General features: G+C 37.0%; 1 protein-coding gene across 1 annotated transcript in view; it reads left to right on the top strand.

Moving 5' to 3' along the window:
- PARD3B (par-3 family cell polarity regulator beta) overlaps nucleotides 1-23,135 on the top strand; it is a 1,036,702-nt gene that overhangs the window by 526,035 nt on the left and 487,532 nt on the right. Inside the window, exons 6-9 of the mRNA XM_027123437.1 lie at nucleotides 11,011-11,097; nucleotides 16,670-16,795; nucleotides 19,162-19,520; nucleotides 21,880-22,019. Coding sequence (XP_026979238.1) covers nucleotides 11,011-11,097; nucleotides 16,670-16,795; nucleotides 19,162-19,520; nucleotides 21,880-22,019 — 712 coding nt within the window. The remainder of the gene's footprint in view (nucleotides 1-11,010; nucleotides 11,098-16,669; nucleotides 16,796-19,161; nucleotides 19,521-21,879; nucleotides 22,020-23,135) is intronic.

The raw sequence follows: 23,135 nt of genomic DNA, 5'->3' as shown, positions 1-23,135 counted from the left end.
CTGATGTTAGGCCTGAGCCTCTGAGGTGGGAGAGCCGAGTTCAGGACATTGGACCACCAGCCACCTCCTGGCCCCATGTAATACTAATCGGCGAGAGCTCTCCCAGAGATCTCCATCTCAATGCTAAGACCCAGCTCCACCCAACGGCCAGCAAGCTACAGTGCTTGACGCCTCATGCCAAACAACTAGCAAGACAGGAACACAATTCTACCCATTAGCAGAGAGACTGCCTAAAATCATACCAAGTTCACAGACACCTCAAAACACACCACCAGACACAGCTCTGCCCACCATAACACAAAAAATCCAGCCCCACCCACCAGAACACAGGCACCAGTCCCCTCCACCAGGAAGCCTACACAAGCAACTGAACCAACCTCACCCAGTGGGTGCAGACACCAAAAATAACAGGAACTATAAACCTGCAGCCTGTGAAAAGGAGACCCCAAACACAGTACGTTAAACAAAATGGAAGACAGAGTAATATGCAGCAGATGAAGGAGCAAGGTAAAAACCCAGCAGACCAAACAAATGAAGAGGAAATAGGCAGTCTACCTGACAAAGAATTCAGAGTAACGATAGTAACGATGATCCAAAATCTTGGAAATAGAATGGAGAGAATACAAGAAATGTTTAACAAGGAGCTAGAAGAACTAAAGAGCAAATAAACAATGATGAACAACACAATAAATGAAATTAAAAATTCTCTAGAAGGAATCAATAGCAGAAAAAGGATAAGTGACCTGGAAGATAAAATAGTGAAAATAACTACTGCAGAGTGAAATAAAGAAAAAAGAATGAAAAGAATTGAGGACAGTCTCAGACACCTCTGGGAAACATTGAACACACCAACATTCGAATTATAGGGGTCCCAGAAGAAGAAGAGAAAAAGAAAGGGTCTAAGAAAATATTTGAAGACATTATAGTTGAAAACTACCCTAACATGGGGAAGGAAATAGTCAAGTCCAAGAAGCTCAGAGAGTTCCATACAGGATAAATCCAAGGAGCAACACGCCAAGACACATATTAATCAAGCTATCAAAAATTAAATGCAAAGAAAAAATATTAAAAGCAGCAAGTGAAAAGCAACAAATAACACACAAGGGAATCCCCAGAGAGTTAACAGATGATCTTTCAGCAAAAACTCTGCAAGCCAGAAGGGTGTGGCAGGACATATTTAGAAGTGATGAAAGGGAAAAACCTACAACCAAGACTACTCTACCCAGCAAGGATCTCATTCAGATTCGACAGAGAAATTAAAACCTTTACAGACAAGCAAAAGTTAAGAGAATTCCACACCACCAAACCAGATTTACAGAAAATGTTAAAGGAACTTCTCTAGGCAGGAAACACAAGAGAAGGAAAAAACCTACAAGAAGAAACCCAAAACAATTAAGAAAGTGGTAATAGGAATATACATGTCTACAATTACCTTAAATATAATTGGATTAAATGCTCCAACCAAAACACATAGACTGGTTGAATGGATACAAAAACAAGACCCGTATATATGCTGTCTACAAGAGACCCACTTCACACCTAGGGACACATACAGACTGAAAGTGAGGGGATGGAAAAGGATATTCCACGCAAATGGAAATCAAAAGAAAGCTGGAGTAGCAATTCTCATATCAGACAAAATAGACTTTAAAGACTATTACAAGAGACAAAGAAGGACCCTGCATAATGATCAAGGGATCAATCTAAGAAGAATATATAACCATTGTAAATATTTATGTACCCAACATAGGAGCACCTCAATACATAAGGCAAATGCTAACAGCCATACAAGGGGAAATCGACAGTAACACAATAATAATAGGGCACTTTAACACCCCACTTTCACCAATGGACAGGTCATCCCAAATGAAAATAAATAAGGAAACACAAGCTTTAAATGACACATTAGACAAGATGGACTTAATTGATATTTATAGGACGTTCCATCCAAAAACAACAGAATACACTTTCTTCTCAGGTGCTCGTAAAGTATTCTCCAGGATAGATCATATCTTGGGTCACAAATAAAGCCTTGGTAAATTTTAGAAAACTGAAATGGTATCAAGTATCTTTTCTGACCACAGTGCTATGAGACTAGATATCAATTACAGGGAAAAAACTGTAAAAAATACAAACACATGGAGGCTAAACAATTCACTACTAAATAACCAAGAGATCACTGAAGAAATCAAAGAGGAAATCAAAAAATACCTAGGAACAAATGACAGTGAAAACACGACAACCCAAAATCTATGGGATACAGCAAAAACATTTCAAGAGGGAAGTTTATAGCAATACAATCCTATCTCAAGAAACAAGAACATCTCAAATAAACAACCTAACCTTACACCTAAAGCAATTAGAGAAAGAAGAACCAAAAAAAACCCCAAAGTTAGCAGAAGGAAAGAAATCATAAAGATCAGATCAGAAATGATGAAGGAAACAATAGCAAAGATCAATAAAACTAAAAGCTGGTTCTTTGAGAAAATAAACAAAATCGATAAACCATTAGCCAGACTCATCAAGAAAAAAGGGAGAAGACTCAAATCAACAGATTTAGAAATGAAAAAGAAATAACAACTGACACTGAAGAAATACAAAGGATCATGAGAGATTACTAGAAGCAACTCTATGCCAATAAAATGGACAACCTGGAAGAAATGGACAAATTCTTAGAAAAGCACAACCTTCCAAGACTGAACCAGGAAGAAATAGAAAATATGAACAGACCAATCACAAGCATTGAAATTGAAACTGTGATTAAAAATATTCCAAGAAACAAAAGCTCAGGACCATATGGCTTCACAGGCAAATTCTATCAAACATTTAGAGAAGAGCTAACACCTATCCTTCTCAAACTCTTCCAAGATGTAGTAGAGGGAGGAACACTCCCTCTCATTCTGCAAGGCCCTCTCAACACTCCCTCTCAACTCACTCTGCAAGGCCACCATCTCCCAGATTCCAAAACCAGACAAAGATGTCACAAAAGAAGAAAACTACAGGCCAATATCACTGATGAACATAGATGCAAAAATCCTCAACAGAATACTAGCAAACAGAATTCAACAGCCCTTTAAAAGGATCATACACCATGATCAAGTGGGGTTTATCCCAGGAATGAAAGGATTCTTCAATATATGCAAATCAATCAATGTGATATACCATATTAAGAAATTGAAGGAGAAAAACCATATGATCATCTCAATAGATGCAGAAAAAGATTTCCACAAAGTTCAACACCCATTTATGATAAAAACTCCAGAAAGTGGGCATAGAGGGGACCTAGCTCAACTTAATAAAGGCCGTATATGACAAACCCACAGCCAACATCGTTCTCAATGGTGAAAAACTGAAACCATTTCTTCTAAGATCAGGAACAAGACAAGGTTGCCCACTCTCACCACTATCATTGAACATAGTTTTGGAAGTTTTAGCCACAGCAATCAGAGAAGAAAAAGAAATAAAAGGAATCCAAATTGGAAAAGAAGAAATAAAGCTGTCACTGTTTGCAGATGACATGGTACTCTACGTAGAGAATCCTAAACATGCTACCAGAAAACTACTAGAGCTAGTCAGTGAATCTGGTAAAGTAGCAGGATACAAAATTAATGCACAGAAAACTCTTTCATTCCTATACACTAACGATGAAAAATTTGAAAGAGAAATTAAGGAAACACTCCCATTTACCATTGCAACAAAAAGAATAAAATACCTAGGAATAACCTACCTAAGGAGACAAAAGACCTGTATGTAGAAGACTGTAAGACACGGATGAAAGAAATTAAAGATGATACAAACAGATGGAGAGATGTACCATGTTCCTGGATTAGAAGAGTCAACATTGGGAAAATGACTATAGTACCCAGAGCAATCTACAAATTCATTGCATCCATATCAGACTACCTATGGCATTTTCCACAGAACTAGAACAAAAATTTTCACAATTTTTATGGAAACACAGAAGACCCCAAATAGCCAAAGCAATCTTGGGGCAATTACATAGCTACCGTAATCAAGACAGTATGGTACTGGCACAAAAACAGAAATAAAGATAAATGGAACAGGTTAGAAAGCCCAGAGATAAATCCACACACATATGATCACCCTATCTTTGATATGGGAGGCAAAAATATACGATGGAGAAAAGACAGCCACTTCAATAAGTGATGCTGGGAAAACTGGACAGCTACATGTAAAAGAATGAAATTAGAACACTGCCTAACACGATACACAAAAGTAAACTCAAAATGGATTAAAGGCCTAAATGTAAAGCCAGACAGTATAAAACTCTTAGAGGAAAACATAGAACACTCTATGACCTAAATCACAGCAAGATCCTTTTTGACCTACCCTAGGGTAATGGAAATAAAAACAAAAGTAAACAAATGGGACCTAATGAAATTTAAAAGCTTTTGCACAGCAAAGGAAAGCATGAACAAGACCAAAAGCCAACCCTCAGAATGGGAGAAAATATTTGCAAATGAAGCAACTGACAAAGGGTTAATCTCCAAAATATACAAGCAGCTCATGCAGCTCAATATCAACAAAACAAACAACCCAATCCAAAAATGGGCAGAAGACCTAAATACACATTTCTCCAAAGAAGATATACAGACTGCCAACAAACACATGAAAGGATGCTCAACATCATTAATCATTAGAGAAATGCAAATCAAAACTACAGTGAGATATCATCTCACACCAGTCAGAATGACCATCATCAATACATCTACAAACAGTAAATGCTGGAGAGGGTGTGGAGAAAAGGGAAATCTCTTGCACTGTTGGTGGGAATGTCAATTGATACAGCCACTATGGGGAACGGTATGGAGGTTCCTTAAAAAACTAAAAATAGAACTACCATACGACCCAGAAATCCCACTACTGGGCATATACCCTGAGAAAACCATAATTCAAGAAGGGTCATGTACCACAATGTTCATTGCAGCTCTATTTACAATATCCAGGACATGGAAACCACCTAAGTGTCCATCAACAGATGAATGGATAAAGAAGATGTGGTACATATATACAATGGAATATTACTCAGCCATAAAAATAAACGAAACTGAGTTATTTGTAATGAGGTGGATGGACCTAGAGTCTGTTGTATAGAGTGAAGTAAGTCAGAAAGAGAAAATAAATACTGTGTGCTAACACATATATGGAATCTAAAAAAAAAAAAAAAAAAAAAAAAAAGATTCTGATGAACCTAGGGGCAGGACCCAGACTTAGAGAATGGACTTGAGGACACAAGTAGGGAGAAGGGTAAGCTGGGACGAAGTGAGAGAGTCATGGACATATATACACTACCAAATGTAAAATAGCTAGTTGGGAAGCAGCTGCATAGCACAGGGAGATCAGCTTGGTGCTTTGTGACCACGTAGAGGAGTGGGACAGGGAGGGTGGGAGGAAGACGCAAGAGGGAGGGGATATGGGGATATATGTATATGTGTAGCTGATTCACTTTAGTATACCGCAGAAACTAACACAACATTGTAAAGCTATTATACGCCAATAAAGATGTTAAAACAAAAAAGATTGCACTTTAAGCTTCTCTTTAATTAGCAAGCAGTGTATGCAAAAGACCTTCCCTTCATTCCTAATTTCTGGCTCATTCCTGACCTCACGTTATTCCAGATATGCCTCTTTTCCCAGGATGAAAACTGTCATCACATTTTATCCTGTCTTCTCCTTGGCCTCTCATTTTGCAAATTATTGACAGAGTCCATTTCATAATACCTTGAATCTTTCTCCATGTTTTCATGCTTTATTCCTATAATCATTGCTCAATCCGTAATACCTCTCAGCTACATTGTTTCAGTAATTTACTAATTCCTACCTCAAGTACCAATTTCTCCCTTGTCTTTGCCTTTTCCAGTTGATCCCACATCTCTGCCAGGTAAAATATTTCTAAACCACTGCATTGATCTTAGTGCTCTCATTTCCAAAACCTATAGTGATTCCATCTTCTAAAAAATTAAGCGTGCTTTTTTTCATTGTGGAATTTGACATATCACACTGAAGTTTGATCTGAAGCTGATGGGACAGCCTTATCTCCTCATTATCTTACCCTCTGTTCTCCTCCCTTCCTCCCCCCTCCTCCCCTCTCCTCCTTCTCTCTTTAGTTTCACAGACAATCCGTGTGTCCGCAGACCATCCTGATTCAGTGTCTCAGTGCAAACTGTTTCCTCTCCTGTGCATGATCTCTCCACGCCCTCACCAGCTTTTCTGGTTGAAGATTCATTTACCCCTCTCAGTTCCATCTAAAATTTGACTTCCTTTGAGAAGATTTTCCTGATTTCCAGCTTTCCTTCCTGATCCTGTTCCCTTTTCTCTGAACCTCATCAGAAAGCACCTCTGCTTTGAAACTTACATGTCAAAATGGTTGAAAACTACTGCTCTGAGAAGCAGTAAATTCCAATTTGTGTCCTGAATTTACCGTATATAAATGGTGTGATGTTGGACAGATTATTTAACCTCTCTAAGCATCGGTTTACTTATCTGTAATGGAAGTGATATGTTTACTTTGTACTTTTGATGTGAGTACATGTTATATAATACCCAGAAGATGATTAACATGCTGCCTCCCCCCAGATAGCGTACATTCATTGAGAACATACTGCAAGTACTACTACTGTTCTATTCCTTTGTATTATTTTTTGTTACCTGTCCTAATCTGCCTGCTGATTATGAACTCCTCAAGCATTAGACTTTGTTTTTTCCTTGCAGAGCTTCTTCATTGGAACTACTCGATTAATTGCATTAAGTGAATCCCACCACCTTTGACAAGAAATTCTTTGTTAGATTTTTACTCAGTATAATCATATCAACAAGACATTTCAGAAGTTGTTAAAAGAGTAAATGCTAAGCATTCTCATCACAAGAAAAAATTTTTTTCTATTTCTTTAATTTAGTATTTATATGAGATGATGGATGCTCAGTAAACTTACTGAGATAATCATTTCATTATTTATGTAAGTCAAATCATTATGCTGTGTACCTTAAACGTATACAGTGCTGTTGATTATATCTCAATAAAACTGGGGGAAAAAACCCAAGACATTTCACTGTCAAGTAGCCTCTGGCGTCATCAGCAAGCTCTTCTTGGAGGTCTCTCTCTGTGGTCCATCTCTTACATTGCTGTATATGACAGTCTTGGACATCAGTCCCCAAAGAACACCCGCCAGTAACTTCTCTCCACTCATTATTACCCACTGTGTTCTCTATCAGCAGTCTAATTATGAAGAAAATCCTACAGTATTTACAGATTAAGAAAAAAAAAAAACTCTTACTGAGGAAATCAAGTTGAGGAAAATTTGGAAAGTTTGAAATAGGTTATTGCCTTTTAACCCGTAAGCTTCTTTGTTCCTTCAGAAAGTTCTAATAATAATACTAACAGCTGATATTGAGTCCTCCGTATATTCCAGAGACTGTGTGTTTGCTGTATTTATATAATATTCTCTATTTTTTTCTTTAAAACCAGCAGCTCTATTAGGAATTTATCTTAATTCCCTCGTTGTCCAAATGAGGAAACTTACTTGTGGTCTTAGTTTAAATGATTTACTTAGGCACCTGACTCAGAGCCACCACTAGGATACACTTCTCTCTAATTTCATAAGTTAATCATTATTTCCTCCTGAAACAAAGTATCTCCTCTTCCCTGCCCTCAGACCTGTCTCTTCTGTACCCTAAACTAGTGGCCAATCACTGGGTTGACTAATCTTAAAGATGCTGTGCATTTGCCTTGTGTGGAGAAATCAGACCTACAACCATCCGTCTGCAGCCCCTTCTCTCCCTCAAGCTTCATGTCTTTCTGCTGGAAGGAACCAAATGAAGCACTTTCCATGTAGTTCTTGCCATAGCCGTTCACAACAGGCTCATTTTAAACCACTGATTCTGTACTTTCACCCATAGTTTTGTATTAAAGTCTTAGGTAGGTAGCAGCTGGTTCTAGTGATATTTGAATCAATTTTGTCAGTCGGAGCTTAGAACATGTAGCTTGCTTAATACTATTGGACCTAATGCTTGGTGACTATCTGCTTTTGTTTTAGTACGTCTTAGAAAGTTGAATTAGCTATTTTGAGCTTAGTGAAATCTTCCGACTTTTCTTTTTGTAAGTGAAATACTTTTCCTTTGCCCCGCAATTCATTTTTTATCTGTTTTTCACAAGTAGCTGCCGATCCCTTTTTCTTTCCACTTCTAGAATAGCCTTCTCACCTCATTCTCTACATTTTCCATTCTCAGTCTGCCTCCAAAACATAAATGTGCATACCCTGCTCACCAGTCCTTGAACTCTACTGTGCTGTTTGCCTAAACAAATAACATTAATAGCATATTTTCACATCTTAGTGAAATCTCATTTTATGAGATGTGTATTCAAGTAATTGTGTCTAGCCCTCCTTGCTATGTTTATCTTCCATGAGGGTATATATACAGGGATTTCCACAGAACTCCATCAAGTGTGTAAAACACTGAGTGGTTTTTTCCCCTTTTAAACTAAATTTAAAAAGATGGACTGGTCTGTGAGTTTCCTTTTTCAAATGCTTTTCTTTCCATCTTGAAACAAATAATGGATAACAGTTTATAAAGAGCATGGTAAAACATAGTCTGTGTAAAACTTGTAATGCTTGTCTTTAGATCTAATTCTCTAAGTATCTGCATTTAACAGTCAACAAAATTGAAAGTCTTTTATGCTGCTTTTTCTGGGATAGTAATATTTTTGTGATAGTAATTTAACATTTGTCAAATATCATTCTAGCCAAAAAATAGTAACTATCATATAAAGATAGCATAAAAGTTTATTCTGAAATACTGAAAAAGGGAATCTTATAAAGTTGAAATAGACCTTAATACTGCATCCTCCAACAAAGTTTTAGTGTTTTGAAATAAGACTGATTACTTTAAGAAATTTTGTGATTTACTTTTAAGTAAATGTAAAAATACAAGTTTGATGATTACTAAAGAGTAGGTGTCAGTATGATACATAGAATTTACATAGAATTTATTATGTTTTACAGGAGAGGTTTTGAGTGGAATAAAGAAATACTTGCAAACTAGAAAAAAGAATCCATAAAGCCATTCTAAAATTTTTTTAAGCTGAAATCTTGTTGTCTAGACTAAACACTTATGTTCCAAAAGCATCTAGATAATACATATGAATGCTCTCAGCATGTGGAGATTTAATACATTTATTAGGAAAGATTTGTGTTATGCTCTAAGTGTAAAACTGTAAAATTATGTTATAAAGGTAGAGATAATAAAGTTTCAGTGGTTAAACAAAATTTTCACCTCTGTTTTTAGAAGTCTTTACAATAATATCATAACCCTAGAATGTGTATGCTTTGGGTTTAGTCTTCCTCAAATACCTACGAATGCACTATAAATCTGTTATGTAAAAGTTATTTCTTTGCGGTCCATTGAAAGCTACACAACTTTCTCTTCCCACCAAATATTTTATATTCAGGACTTAAAATGCATACCTATATTTAGGATTTCATATGCCTATATTCATATAGTGCCTATGCTTGCACAGAAAGTATAGAGAAGAATCTACTTAATTCCTTGATCTTAGCACTCTAAGATTTATTTTATTTCTAACTTTTATTCCAGGCTTCTGATATAACCTGCTTGACTGAACAAAGTTTAAATATATCAGCAGTATCTGAGCAAAACTCGAAATTTACTATCAGTTTTGAAATTCCATCCCTTTCCATAAATGTTGGAAACTAACATGCTCTTTTTTGCAGTTCTTAATGATAATAGGTTTGCAATGAAAACACATTAAAAATAAGCCTAATCCACTGATGAGAATATATTTAATATATTTATTTTAGATTGCTGATAATTTAGGGAGTACTTCATGCAGAGTGAATTCATTAGGCATTTTGCTTTCTTAATGCTGTTCTCAACTTTCCAGCAAGGAGCCAAAATTTTCCCATTTTCAATTTGGAGCAGAAATGTATTTGTAGCAGCTGTAGCTCTTAATTTGACATCTAGTTTCAGGTCGTTTTCATGTAAATAGGAAACAATAGAGACCTGCCTACAGTTTCCATAATGGAGATGTTTGCTTCAACTTTATCATTTTTCCTCTGACAATTTTATTTTCTCTCTCTGGGATTAAAGGAGCCAATAATTGTTCATGGTATTATTTTTCATCTTTATAAAAACTTGTTAGTTCCACTTTCCTTTACTCCAAAGCTCCCAGTGCCTTGTATATTTCAGTCATACACACTATCCATTAATGTTTCTAGCTCATCCTTTCCTTAATCTGGAGTAGGTTAGACAGGTCAGGCTTTCCATTTCTTTCTGTAATACATTTTCTCCAGGCTTTTCAACTTCTTTTCCTACGTCTTAAAAAAAAAAAAAAAAAACTGAGAGGTGAAAATTTGGAATTGTTTCATTGAATACAACTGATGCCTTATTGAAAGGCAAGTTTTAGTTTTGATTTATAATGCTTTGAACATGCCCATATGTATTACCAACTTTGGCTTCACAGTTGTTTAAAATGTAATTATGTGCTTTTTCTAATAAAAATGTGTTTTATTTCATTTTTCCTCTGTTCTGGAGGAAAAATCCTCCTTTATGTTTTAAGCATAGATATGCTTAATTCAATGTATTTTATCATCTATTCAGTAATTTTCAAGTGTGTCTCAATGGGGAGAAATTTCATTTTTGTGTACATCCTTTTTAAATATGTTGATTTATGCAGATTAAGTTAAGTAGGAAGTTATTTTTGTACATAGTCATTTCCATTTTTTCCTCTTCTAGGAAAAAAATAAGAAATCAGATAGTCTTTTAAACATTTTATTTCCTGGGTCTTCTGAACATACCAGCAAATCATGTACTCCTTTGATTTCATCTCTGCTGTTGAATTTACAGTAGTTGCTATAATCCTAAGTTTGTTTTGTTTTTCTTTTTAATATGCCACATCTGATTATTTTTGTTTTTGTTTTTTTAGCAGGGACTCATTTGTGCTCTTTTTTTTTTTTTTTTTTTTTTCTGTCCCAGTAATATGACAAGAACAGTGGAGATTTCTGGGGAAGGAGGCCCCTTGGGAATACATGTAGTACCTTTCTTTTCATCTCTGAGTGGAAGGTAAGATGTTTTCCTTATATCAGAAGCTCATACTAATGAAAAACTTGACTTGAGCTCATTTTCCCAAACATTTTTTAGAAGAGGATTAAGTGTATGTCTCTGTTATTTAGATAGACACCTCAAGGTATACTTCTGTTGGCCACTTATGTGTTAGAAACAAAATAACATCACTTCTAGGATACGATGGAAAAGAAATCATGGCTTCTGCATTTACAGTTAATTAAGAAGTACTTTATTAAAGTATTCTTATCGGTGACACATAGACAGAAATTGTGGAAAGACTTTAACATATTGTCACAGAAATATAGCAACTGAATTTTTTAATGTTCAAAAATACACTTAAATGAAATATAGTAATTCCAAATGGATATTTCTTGATATGCCTCAGGTTTACAGAACTTAGGATAATAAATATTCTAATATTATAAGTAGTTATATCAGAAGCTAAATATGTTTTGATTTTACATATAGTAGCAAAATGCCATTATTCTATTTATTTTGTTCTAAAATAAAATATAACCAATTAAAAATAATTTATCGCATCCTTTTGAAATTTTAAAGACATTATATTTCTAAATCCATGCTGGTAAATGGTAATTTAGATTGCATCACCATCTCTTGAAATTTGTGTCTACTTAACTGGCTGTAAAACTTGTTTTACTGATGGGAATTAAAGTGTGTGCCTGAGAGTTAATGTTAGCACTATTATAACAACCTTACAAAACTAGTATTAGATATTATGTTATTATAATACTTTTCAATAGGATGACTACCTTTTGCACTAGATTGACACTGACAAAGGCTGTCAGAAACTTAAAGAAAATGAATTTCTCACCCATATGATATGATTTTAATTAATTTGCTGAATTTATTTTCTTAAATTAAATATATCATTGAAAAGGCAAACTACCTGATTTTAGCTTAGGTGATCAAAGACCAGAAAAGTCAGTGGATTTTTCTCAAGGTCATACAAAATCCAGATATCTTGACCTCACTCTTTGCTCTTTCTATAACAAAACTTTCCCCAAAGCTTATATAGTATTTATTTACTGGTTCTGAATATTTATTCAATTTGGTCTGCCATACAGCAGGAAGAACAGATTTAGTCATGATATTTTGGTTGGCATCATTTTCAGTAGGTAGCCATCTGCTACCTGTAATTGCTAAGTCATCACCTTCTTAGCAAATAACATCTGATGCCAAGCTCTTGCTGGAATGAATGTCTCCTAAAAAGAAATGAACTGAAAAGCTAGTGGCTCTTATTGTCTCATTTCCTGTATGTGTTAATAAGCATGTTTATAAATGTTATGGGTTATGGCACAGGACAAGCTGAGGTTGTTTTTGATAGACAGGGAGAGTATTTACCCAGTTGTCATGAGGAATTCTAATGGCTTTTGTCAGAAGTGTACTGGTAGAGCTTTGTGAAATACCAGTGTGGCTAAATTACTAGGCCCTTTAGCTTAATGAAGCTGGAATAGACCACAAGATCATCCCAATTTTCAAAACGTGAAGAAATATACAACATGACAGTCACCCTACATCATTTTCAGTTGTTCAGAAAACAAGTTGACGCTATAGACCAAAAATCACCTTCTCTCACTTCAAATGAGGAAAACACACTAGAATGCATTGATTTACCCCCTGATCCTTCCTAGTTCTGATTTCTAGCATAAGCTTTATAGAATAGGAAAAAGTATTGGACTCGGATTTGGAACAATTGGACTTGAATCTCACTGTTCTCTTTTGTATAACCTTGAGTGAGTCCCCTAAATTTGCCTCTTGTGAATACCTATTTCACATCAAGGTTGTGGGGATTAAACCACATTAAAAATGTGAATGCTCCTTGTGAAACACACAACATACAAATGTGTAAATTATTAGGATTAATATTATTTTGGCTAAAACAGAAAAACTTTGTTTAGAAATGAACTTTTATAAGTTCATGGTCAACTATTCAGTAAATTGGTGAAATAGTTTTCTGTGTGTGTGTGTGTGTATTTTTTGCTATCCACTGGTATTATAGGAAGGAAATTTAATTAAAAAACATAAAAAATAATATGGAAGTGGAGACATGAGCCAATAAAAGTTAAGAAGTAATGAGTACAGGCTGAAACAGCACACTTAACTCAACCCATGTGTCTAGAAGCAACTGCATACAGAGTGTGTCAGACAAGTGTCTGACTTCATTATGCCATATGGTTGCCCTGTGTGAGCATGGGGGATGGGGGTAGTTAAGGTCATAGTGGTAGACTTAGTTCTTCATTTCCTTCCATTTATTGGTTTGTGTCATTATTTTAAATTAGAGTTTACATTTAATTATTTACTAAGACTACTGTAATTCACTCTGCCTTCAATTTCTTTTTAATTTTTTTCTTTTACAAAAATAGGGCCACACCTGTTGTAGAATTAAGATCCCTAATCAAAGTTAGAACACCCCGAGTACAACACACTGGCTGCTGCACTAAATAAGGCCTCAGTGGTTTCATTGGGGTGGAGAATGCTGCTTGTACAGAGGACTATTGGCTCGCGCAATAAAAACAAAAATGCAAGAAGAAAGAAAACAAAACAAGAGTCCCTGAAAGTAAAAAGCAACTTAATTTCATTCATTTTTTTCAAAAAAAAATATAGTTTTATTTTAGAATTAAAGCATAAAATCTAATTGTCAGTAAATAAAGATAGCATAATATACCTGTTTCATAGTAAAGACAGCTGAATATGAGGCAGAAGGAAAGGAGGGATGGGTGAAGAGTGATATATAATGTGAGCAGAGGAGATGTTTAGGTAAAAATTCTAAGCGGGTGAGCGGCCTAGGCAGTGTGATACAGTGGGAAGAAAGGAGGAGGCCAGCAGGGCATAGGTTTGTGCCTAAATGATCATTAGAAGGGCAAGAAGCAATTGTTACCCCTCTTACTCTGCGGGGCTGTGGGTTTCGGCCTCCTTTATCACCGCTTCTTAATGCAAATTAACTGGTTCACCTCGGCCTATAACTCATCGACGGCATTAATTTTTAAATCCTGCGAGCCTTGGTCCCAAACGAGATAGCTATCCACAGCTCACCCATTTGGGGCAAAGAGAACAAAGAGGGACTCTTTTCTGAGCCTTCTCATACTGGTCTGGATGAAATCAAACTGGAAGGAATCCATCCCTTCCATAGAATAAAGAAGGCAGGAGTGGTTTGTTGCCAGGGAACAAACTAATAAAATCAGTTAGTTTTACATTTTACCAAAATTACCTCTGACACATGGGTTTTACAGTTGGGCTTATTCTGTCAATAAATTTTTCATGGAAAGTTAGGTTATTTAGTTGAGTGAGGTTCACATAGCATACTCCAGCTGTAATATACCAGCTAAATTGCAACCCAGTGGCCTGAAAGAATTAATTCATCTCCCAAAATGTGAAATTAAATCCTAGGGAGTAACATTACATGACTGATGATGTACTGAATTAAATTAAAGGAAGACTTGAATGCTTGTTAAAAAAATATCGCTTATATAAACTAGTTTATAACCACATGTGAGCCTCCTAATGGGTCGTGTTACTGTGAATCCACCATAACAAAAATCCAAAATGTGAACTATTAGAGAGTTGTTCAGTTTAGGAGAGAAACAGTATTTTATTCTATTTCTTTCCTTTTTTTTTTTTGTTGACATGTCAAATAGTTCAATTTTTAATATTATATTATGAGATTAAGGTGGGATTAGTACTTTAAATATATTAATTTAAATCTCAGATCTTTTATCAAATAGTAGCTTTGGCCCTTATTCTCTTCCACCCAGAAGATGCTAAATTTACTCACCTACTAGAACTAGGAAATGAAGCGTCACTGCACACTTGGCCTGTGACCCTGAGCTTTCCCCCACAGTAGGCGACAAAACTATTTGCTCTGCTCTCTCCTACGTCAGCGTACTGTGTTCATTTAACTTATTTAAAGTAGAGATCTAAATAGCCCTGCATGTGCCTCTCCTCCGGCTGTCTTGAGATGACGTGAGCTCATCAGATGAACTGAGGCCCTGGAGGCCGAGGTCCCACTTTGTGGCAGCTCCGAACAGGAAGATGGTTTTCTCTTCCACTTTCATTAGAGACTCCCCTTTTTAATGGCGGACGCTATTATGCGTGCATAAAATGTGCTCATGTTTTATTTAGATTCGAGACTTAATGCAAAGGGACTACATAATAGCACCTAAGGCCCCTATATGAAAGAGGGTGACAAAGTAGGAAAACAAGAGGATGAGGGAAGAGGAGGTGGTGGTTTCTCCACATCTAGCAGACTCCTCTTGGAGGACGTATCTGTCTGTTTTATCCTGAGACACCTGGGACCCTGACATGCCGCAAGGAACAGGGAAATCCCTCACATGAGAAATGGCTAAAGTATACACAAGTTTGATTTCTTTTAGTTTTCAGTTCAAATACTACCAATATGTAATAGGTGCGTGCAAGTGCATACACACACAGTTAAATTCTTTTCATTGCTGTAGCTTTCTTTCTCCTTTTCTTTTTCTCCAACCCCATCCCCTCCTGACTCTAAGCCACAGCCGCAAAGCACCGGGAGGTTCAGGGGATCCTCTCTGAATCCAGACTCTTCCTGGTTGAAATTTCAGACACCTCTTCCCAAAGCCCTGATTTCATCTGGTCACCGTCTCGCTCAGAAGCAGTGAGTGGCATGACTATTACTCCAGTCTCATCACATCCGTCCATCAGCTGGTGTTCAAGGCCCCTTCACGTGGCACTGGCCTCCACATCCAGTGTGAGCTTCCACCCTGCTCCCCTTACACACACCTGTTCGTTCCTGCCTCTGTGTGTATTCTCTCTCTCCTCCTATCCAAATCCCACTCATTCTTCTGATCCAGTTTACATCCCACTTTCTTCCCAAATCCTTCTATGAAGACTCTAGGCTTATAGCTCCAGGTTTTTCATTACTCCTGTACTCCAAGCCTGTGCTGAGCCATTGTCCTGGTCCTACAGCCCTGTCTCATATTCTTCCATCCGAAGTGCAGAGAACACTCAACACACACTTGATTCAGTGGCACTAACAAATGGGACCGAACTTCCTTCTAAACTCAGTAATATGATTTCTGCTAAACATTTACTTCTTCAAATGCATATTATTGGAAGAGGTGGGAAGACTGCAAAAAAACTACTGTGAATACCTAATCCTCTCCCATTATCAAACATCGAGCTGCCCCCTGGGCACCAACTCGAACTTACTTATTACAGTCAGCCCTTCTGTGAATCCCTCTCGAAACCACGAGTCCTCTGTGTCCTGAACTCTACTGAGCAACCCTAGCCCTTTCTAAGTTACCTACAAGCATGAGAAACGGGATTGTAGGTCATTGTGCTCTGGGCTGGTGTTTACGTATATGTGTCTTGAAGAGCTGCTTCTCCTTAGTGAGTCATGTGTGCGAGTGTGTTTTTTTGTTTGTTTGTTTACTAAGGATTTAAATAACAGTTGCCCGAATATAAAGCATACGTCCTTTCATAAATAGAAACCAATGCTTATTTCTGAACGGTTACAAATGGAGAAACAACTCCAGGTTATTCAGTCATTCTCTTTCAACCGAAATGTTGCCTTTAGGATTCTAGGGCTCTTCATCCGTGGCATTGAGGAAAACAGCAGGTCTAAGCGGGAAGGACTGTTTCACGAAAACGAATGTATTGTAAAAATCAACAGCGTGGACCTCGTAGACAAAACCTTTGCTCAGTAAGCATGTTTTTTATTGTTTTATTTACTTTATTGATTCCTAGAATGCTTATGATCATTACTGAGCTCATTATGATCAAAAATGTAGGTAGAACTTCTGATAAGTTCCCTTTGACCCCAGAAGATCTATTTTCAAGTATGTCCTGTGTTTTAGCGTACTCAGAGGTGGGCTGCCAATGTCCCTGACAGCCCTGAGAAGGACAAACTGCAGAACAGAGCAAACCTTCTGCCTGGCTGTCTTTCTGGGGCATCGATAGATGGGTTTGTTTTTCTTGGGATACAGGTCAGTTAGACTGGTATTTAAGAACTCTTCACAGACTATTAGTTCGGCTTATTAATTAACTTACTTGGTGTCAGTAGTCTTCCTTAAACTAAATATCTGTGAGAGATGACTGTGAAGACTCACTGAATAATAGAAACAAGTGGAAAAAAAAAAAAAGTTAAAATAGGGCTTCCCTGGTGGCGCAGTAGTTGAGAGTCCGCCTGCCGATGCATGGGACACGGGTTCGTGCCCCGGTCTGGGAAGATCCCACATGCCACGGAGCGGCTGGGCCCGTGAACCATGGCCGCTGAGCCTGCACATCCGGAGCCTGTGCTCCGCAACGGGAGAGGCCCACAGCAGTGAGAGGCCCACGTAGCGCAAAAAAAAAAAAAAAAAAAGTTAAAATACTCTCCCTCAAGAAATTATTTCTCTGCATGTGAAAATGTTACAGGAATAGGTCTTTGTACCTAAGAATTAAAGTATGCAGCAGTCTGCATATGCTTTTTTATATGTATATTGGCATTACAGTGGAACAAGGGAATAATCACGAATACTCTTTAGTAATGATCACCAACCTCTCTTGTTTCAACCAAAACAACTCATAATATATCTTCTCTGTGACCATTAGTTGCCAATATTGTGTTGGGTGGAGGGCAGTGCTGTAGCTGCTTAAGTGTGGAAGAAAATGAAGCCTTAAGAGTGTATTTCTAAAAATAATGAATAATATGCAAAATTATAAGTATTATCAGTAATGATATTATTTTTATATATCACTGTGCTTGTTACCAGGACTTAATAGGAATGCAAGGCAGACATTATTCTCCCTATATTATAGAGGTAGAAATCAAGGCTTATAAAAATTCAATGTAGAGTAGAAATTGACTCCTAGTCAAGGAGCCGACCAGAGGAGTTGGGCTATCTATGTGAAGTCTTCTCCCTCCTCCCCTAACATTGTAAGCTCTTCGTGAATAAAGTGAGGGGGAGCTCAGATAGCAGTTGGAATTATGATTAATTATTATTTGGTGTGGCTGCTTATAACAGAAACCTGAAATAAAGGTAGCTTAAACAAAATTTACCTTTTCTAAGGACAAATAAGTGTGGAGATGGCAGTCCAGAGTTGGAATGGAGGGTCCACCATCAGCAGTGAGTCAGGCATCCTCCATCTTTCTGCTTTGCCATCCTTCTTATGCGGATGCTATCTTGAAGCTGTCTCATGGTCACAAGATGGCTGCTGGAGTTCCCTCCATCACTTCTGAGTTTTAAGAAGTAGGAAAGAGAAACAGTAGAACAAAAAAGTTTCTGCCTCCCAGATGAGCCAGATTTTCTCTAACCTTTCATCTCATTGGCAAGAAAGCTGGGAAAGAGAGTTGTTTTACCTAGTCATAAGGTACAAGGAGACATAAGGAAGAAGGAAAGAAAAAGTAGTAGGAAATTTGAGGAAAAGCACAAAGCGCTAAGACAAAAAAGTAAAAACATTAGGGACTCTATAACAGAATAACAGGGAGGGTGTATTTTGGATTGCCAATCCACTGTGATATTTGACACAGCCTACGTACCTACCAAACGTCTCCGTGAGGAAATGTTTGTGTCAGAATTGGGCTTCTGCAACACAACCCACATTAGGAAAGACCTGTACTTTAGATTAAAGTCTTAAAAGGAAACCAAATGATAATCTGATGGAGACTATGAAAGATGTTTGTTCCATTTAAAATTAGAGCTTGCTTTTATATTTACTTCAGTAAATACTTCTGGGTAGAATTTCAGATTTAGAAATGCTTAGAAGCTGTGGGTCATTGGACAAGTTACTTAAGCTCTCTGAGCCTCCACTTCTTCATTTTGCAAAATGAGAGCTAATTATACTTACTTAACATGGTTGTTAAAAAGGTTAAATGAGAGAATCGTGCATGTTGATGATGCACATGTAGCCCAGTGTGGTGGCACCTAATGAGCAGGCCATACATGGTAACTAGCATTTAGTTAGCCAAGTCATATTGGTAGTAATAGTGATAGTATCTCCTGTGCTTATGCTCCTGTAGCCGTGAGGCTGGGTGCTTTGGATGGCATGCTAGGAAGTGGTATCATTATATGTTCACTGTCTTTCAAGGGCTCAGGACGTCTTCCGTCAGGCAATGAAATCTCCAAGTGTGCTGCTTCATGTGCTTCCACCTCAAAACCGGGAACAGTATGAAAAATCCGTCACTGGACCTCTTAACATTTTTGGTAACAATGATGGCGTTTTGAGAACAAAGGTGCCACCTCCTGTCCATGGAAAATCAGGAATAAAGACAGTAAATCTCACAGGAACAAGCAGTCCTGAGGAAGATGCATCAACTTCCCTGCAGCAAGGCAAGAGCCCCCGAGTACCAAGACTAGGTAGAAAGCCATCCTCTCCCTCACTCTCCCCGCTCATGGGGTTTGGCAGCAAGAAAAATGCAAAGAAAATTAAGATTGACCTAAAGAAAGGTAATTATTAAATTATGCTTAATAGCATTCTATTATTGTAACATGTAAAATTGGTTAAGAGAAATGCATTAAGGCTAATTTTGTTAATTCTCCCTTCATTTAATTGAATCAAAGAATAGATTTAAGTGTATACTGCAGTAACTTAAATTTCTTAAAATCATAGTACTTTCTTATTCTTTTTTCTGGAGAGTGTACATTATTTGAAGCAAGAAAGTTATAAAGACCTGCTATGAAATAGAAAGAACCAGTACAAACTTGGTAGGAACAGAGTGTTCTTGTATCACAACTTAATACTAAACAGGCACTGAAATTCAGTTGTCTGTTTTAAGCAAGATTAGTGATTTTTGAAGCATCCTTTAGTCCAAGTCCAAAAAGCCAATATATTGTTTCTGGTTCTCTAAGATAGTTTTATACCAGCAAAAAATTATTCCTCAGCAAATATGTAGTAATTATTAATTTCACTAATTCAACAATGCAAATAATTTTTCAAGTATTCTTAATTTCAAAAGCATGTATAACCTTTTTTCTTCATCTTTTTCAACTTTTTCATCCATTTGCAGCCCAGATCAATAAGACTAGATCATGTGTGTTCATAGATATTTATGCAATATTATACATACACACATACACATTCATGAATTTCTGCATTTTTTTTTATTTTGTAACTTCTCCTGATAATCCCTTCCCTCACTGCAACCCTCTGCAACCCACTGTGATTTTCAAGACTCCATTCAAAAGAAACCAAGATTTTATGGATTCTTATCTGAATTAATAGGAAATGTAATGATCACAAGGTAGTTTTAGAATACTTATTCACATATATCTAAAGCAAATCACATGTACCTTTAATTGGGATGTAGAGATTATTCTGAAAAACCCTCTGGTCAAAATTTTGTCCTCCTATAAGAATTCTATACAGGGAAGAAAATGTATCGATAGGAGGCACAATTAGGCTTTTTATGTAAATGCATCCCTTGTGCTTTTCATACAAATTGTGCAGCTATGTATAAGACATGGGGTTGAGTGCTTTGAGAACAGATAAATCAGACATGGAATGTGACCTTAAAAATCCACCAAAAAACCTTGAATGCAAAAATAAAGAATATTACATCCCACACCTGTGTTTTGGGAAGATTAATCTGACAGAAAAAGATATACTAAAGAAGAGAGCATACAACAAGGGAGCAGTCAAGGGTGCACGGTGTCTGTCTGAATATAATATGTATGCCTAAATTGCTGACTGGATGTAGGCAGGAAGAGAGAGGAATTACTGTTATTGCTGAGGTTTTCGGCCAGGGTGGCTTGTGCAATGGTGATACCATTACGAGAAATTAGAATTTTAAGTAGAAAAGGCAAGGATCTGGGCTGGAGAAGGAAGTTCATAGTGAAGTTTAAAATGCTTGTGAAAGAACGTGCATGGTAATATCCTGGAGACTGACACCAGAGAGATTAGAGACAAACAAAGTGATGTAAGTGTCATCTGTAGGGAGATGGTAGTTGGAGACAGGAGCATGCCAGGCAAGTCTAGAGGACAAATTGTTCCAGATCCTTGGGGAACATCTATGTTTATGTGGGAGAACGATGGGTAAGAGAAAGAGTGACAGACATGTTGTGATCAGAGAGGCAGGAAAATAATCAGAAACTAAAAACATGAATACCAAGGGGGGAGTTAATTTCAAGAAAATGGTTGGTGAGAAGTGTCAAAGCTAGAAAAGGGGAAAGATCAGAATAGGAAAATGACTGGATATGGTCATGGGTAGGTAGTTGGTGATGGAAGATTGAAGAAGCAGTAGGATTGACGTAAGGATTCTTTAGGGTAGAGAAATCTAAGCATGCCTTCACATAGAGTGAAAAAAGACATAAACTCAAAGAGAGAAACTGGAGATGCAAGAGAACGGGACAGGAGTAACAGGAACGAGTGATGGGGCAATGGGATGCAGTACACAAGGAATGGAGACTCAGGGGGAGGGGGAACCACAGGCTGGCTAGTTGATTGAAAGCCTGACATGTCAGATGGCCTCTTGCTTCTCAGGAAAGTATGAAGTCAGATTATGGTTTACTGAGAAATCAGTCTCCCAGGTATATGGATAACATGTGGTATTTCTTCTAGGACCTTAGTAAACAAAAGTGTTATATATCTACACTGGCCCTAAATTCACTGTGATACAATCATGGCCTGTAAGGCACTGTAATCTGTATTTAAAACCAGAAAAACTGAAGCATATTTAAAATATTTACTAGAATGTCAATATTTCACTTATTCTGCATTGGTCTAAATTAGGTGGATTTAACTCTAAAATTGAATATAATATTACTCCTGCTGAAGGTGACCATGTGTTTTCCTGGTCTTATATACTAGGACCTGAAGGACTTGGTTTCACTGTGGTTACCAGAGATTCTTCCATACATGGTCCTGGTCCCATTTTTGTAAAAAACATTTTACCAAAGGGAGCAGCAATAAAAGATGGCCGCCTACAATCAGGGGACAGAATTTTGGAGGTAAGAATTAGAATGCATATCGTCAATAAAATCTTTCTTGGTGTTTGAAATAAGTATATAAAATGTATTAAATTTTGAATTCAGTATGTTGAAAACTGTACTTATAGACAAGATAAGGACTTTAATTAGAAAACTGGTTAATAAATAGCCTATCTTTGTAAGTCCTCAATAAGGACAATGATATGAGGCCAAATAATATTGAAAAGTTTTCCCTATCTCCTCTTTCTTACTTCTGCCTCTTAGAGTCCCTGGGGAATTTGGGTCAAATCCACGAGTTCATCATATATTCAGTTAGGGCTAAGGATTTCAAAGTTGCACCCAAGCCCTTGTAACTGTTTGCTTAAACTTCTCCAAGAGTGGGTCAGCCTGTCTCAGGTTGGTCTATGCATATAGAGAAGTATTTGGAATACCCAAAGCAAGAGGCTTTTTTTTTTTTTTGTCGTTTTTTTTTGTTTGATAGCATCATCTTCTTGGCTAAATATATACTGTCAATTTACCTTTCAAGAAATCATATTCGTTGAAACTGGCTGGTTCCATTGAACTTTCTCATGGCATGGAAGTAGCACTATAGCTTTTTATATAGTTCTAGATCATGATAGAAAATGGGCCAAATGACTAATGTAGCTCCAAATTACAATCTCCAATAATCTATGGTAACCTGATGACTATCATTTTCTAAACATGGAAAATTGTAGAATAATAACAAAAAAACTTACGCCTCAAGAATTTACTGTGTGATAACGGTCCATTTCTCCTGTTTGTATTCGGCAGAGAATGGTAACAGCTAAGCATTTGAAATCAGCTTCCTTCCTACTTGAGGAATCATTCTCTGGTATCTGTCAGTTTGATTTGTCCTTGCTAAGAATGTGATGTCTTAGGGAAAACTGCTGATGCCAATTACTGAATGTCTGAGACTGTCCAGCACCACAATAATGATGGTTGGTATATTGCTAGCATCATAAACATAGTTGGTTTGGGCTCATGTATTCAGTTTTCATCTTTCCAGAGCTTCATTGATCATGGGAGCCCATTTGCTGCTTGCTTTCAAAAACCATCTAGGGCAGAAGGGGATGGCAAGTGTTTTAATTGTGACTGCTCATACGGTTGCCTGCATTA

The sequence above is a fragment of the Aethalodelphis obliquidens genome, unplaced genomic scaffold (genome assembly GCF_003676395.1).
Source record: "Aethalodelphis obliquidens isolate GAN/ISIS:26980383/991018 unplaced genomic scaffold, ASM367639v1 scaffold2, whole genome shotgun sequence".
NCBI lineage: Eukaryota > Metazoa > Chordata > Mammalia > Artiodactyla > Delphinidae > Aethalodelphis > Aethalodelphis obliquidens.
This window is presented reverse-complemented; position numbering and strand designations above follow the sequence as displayed.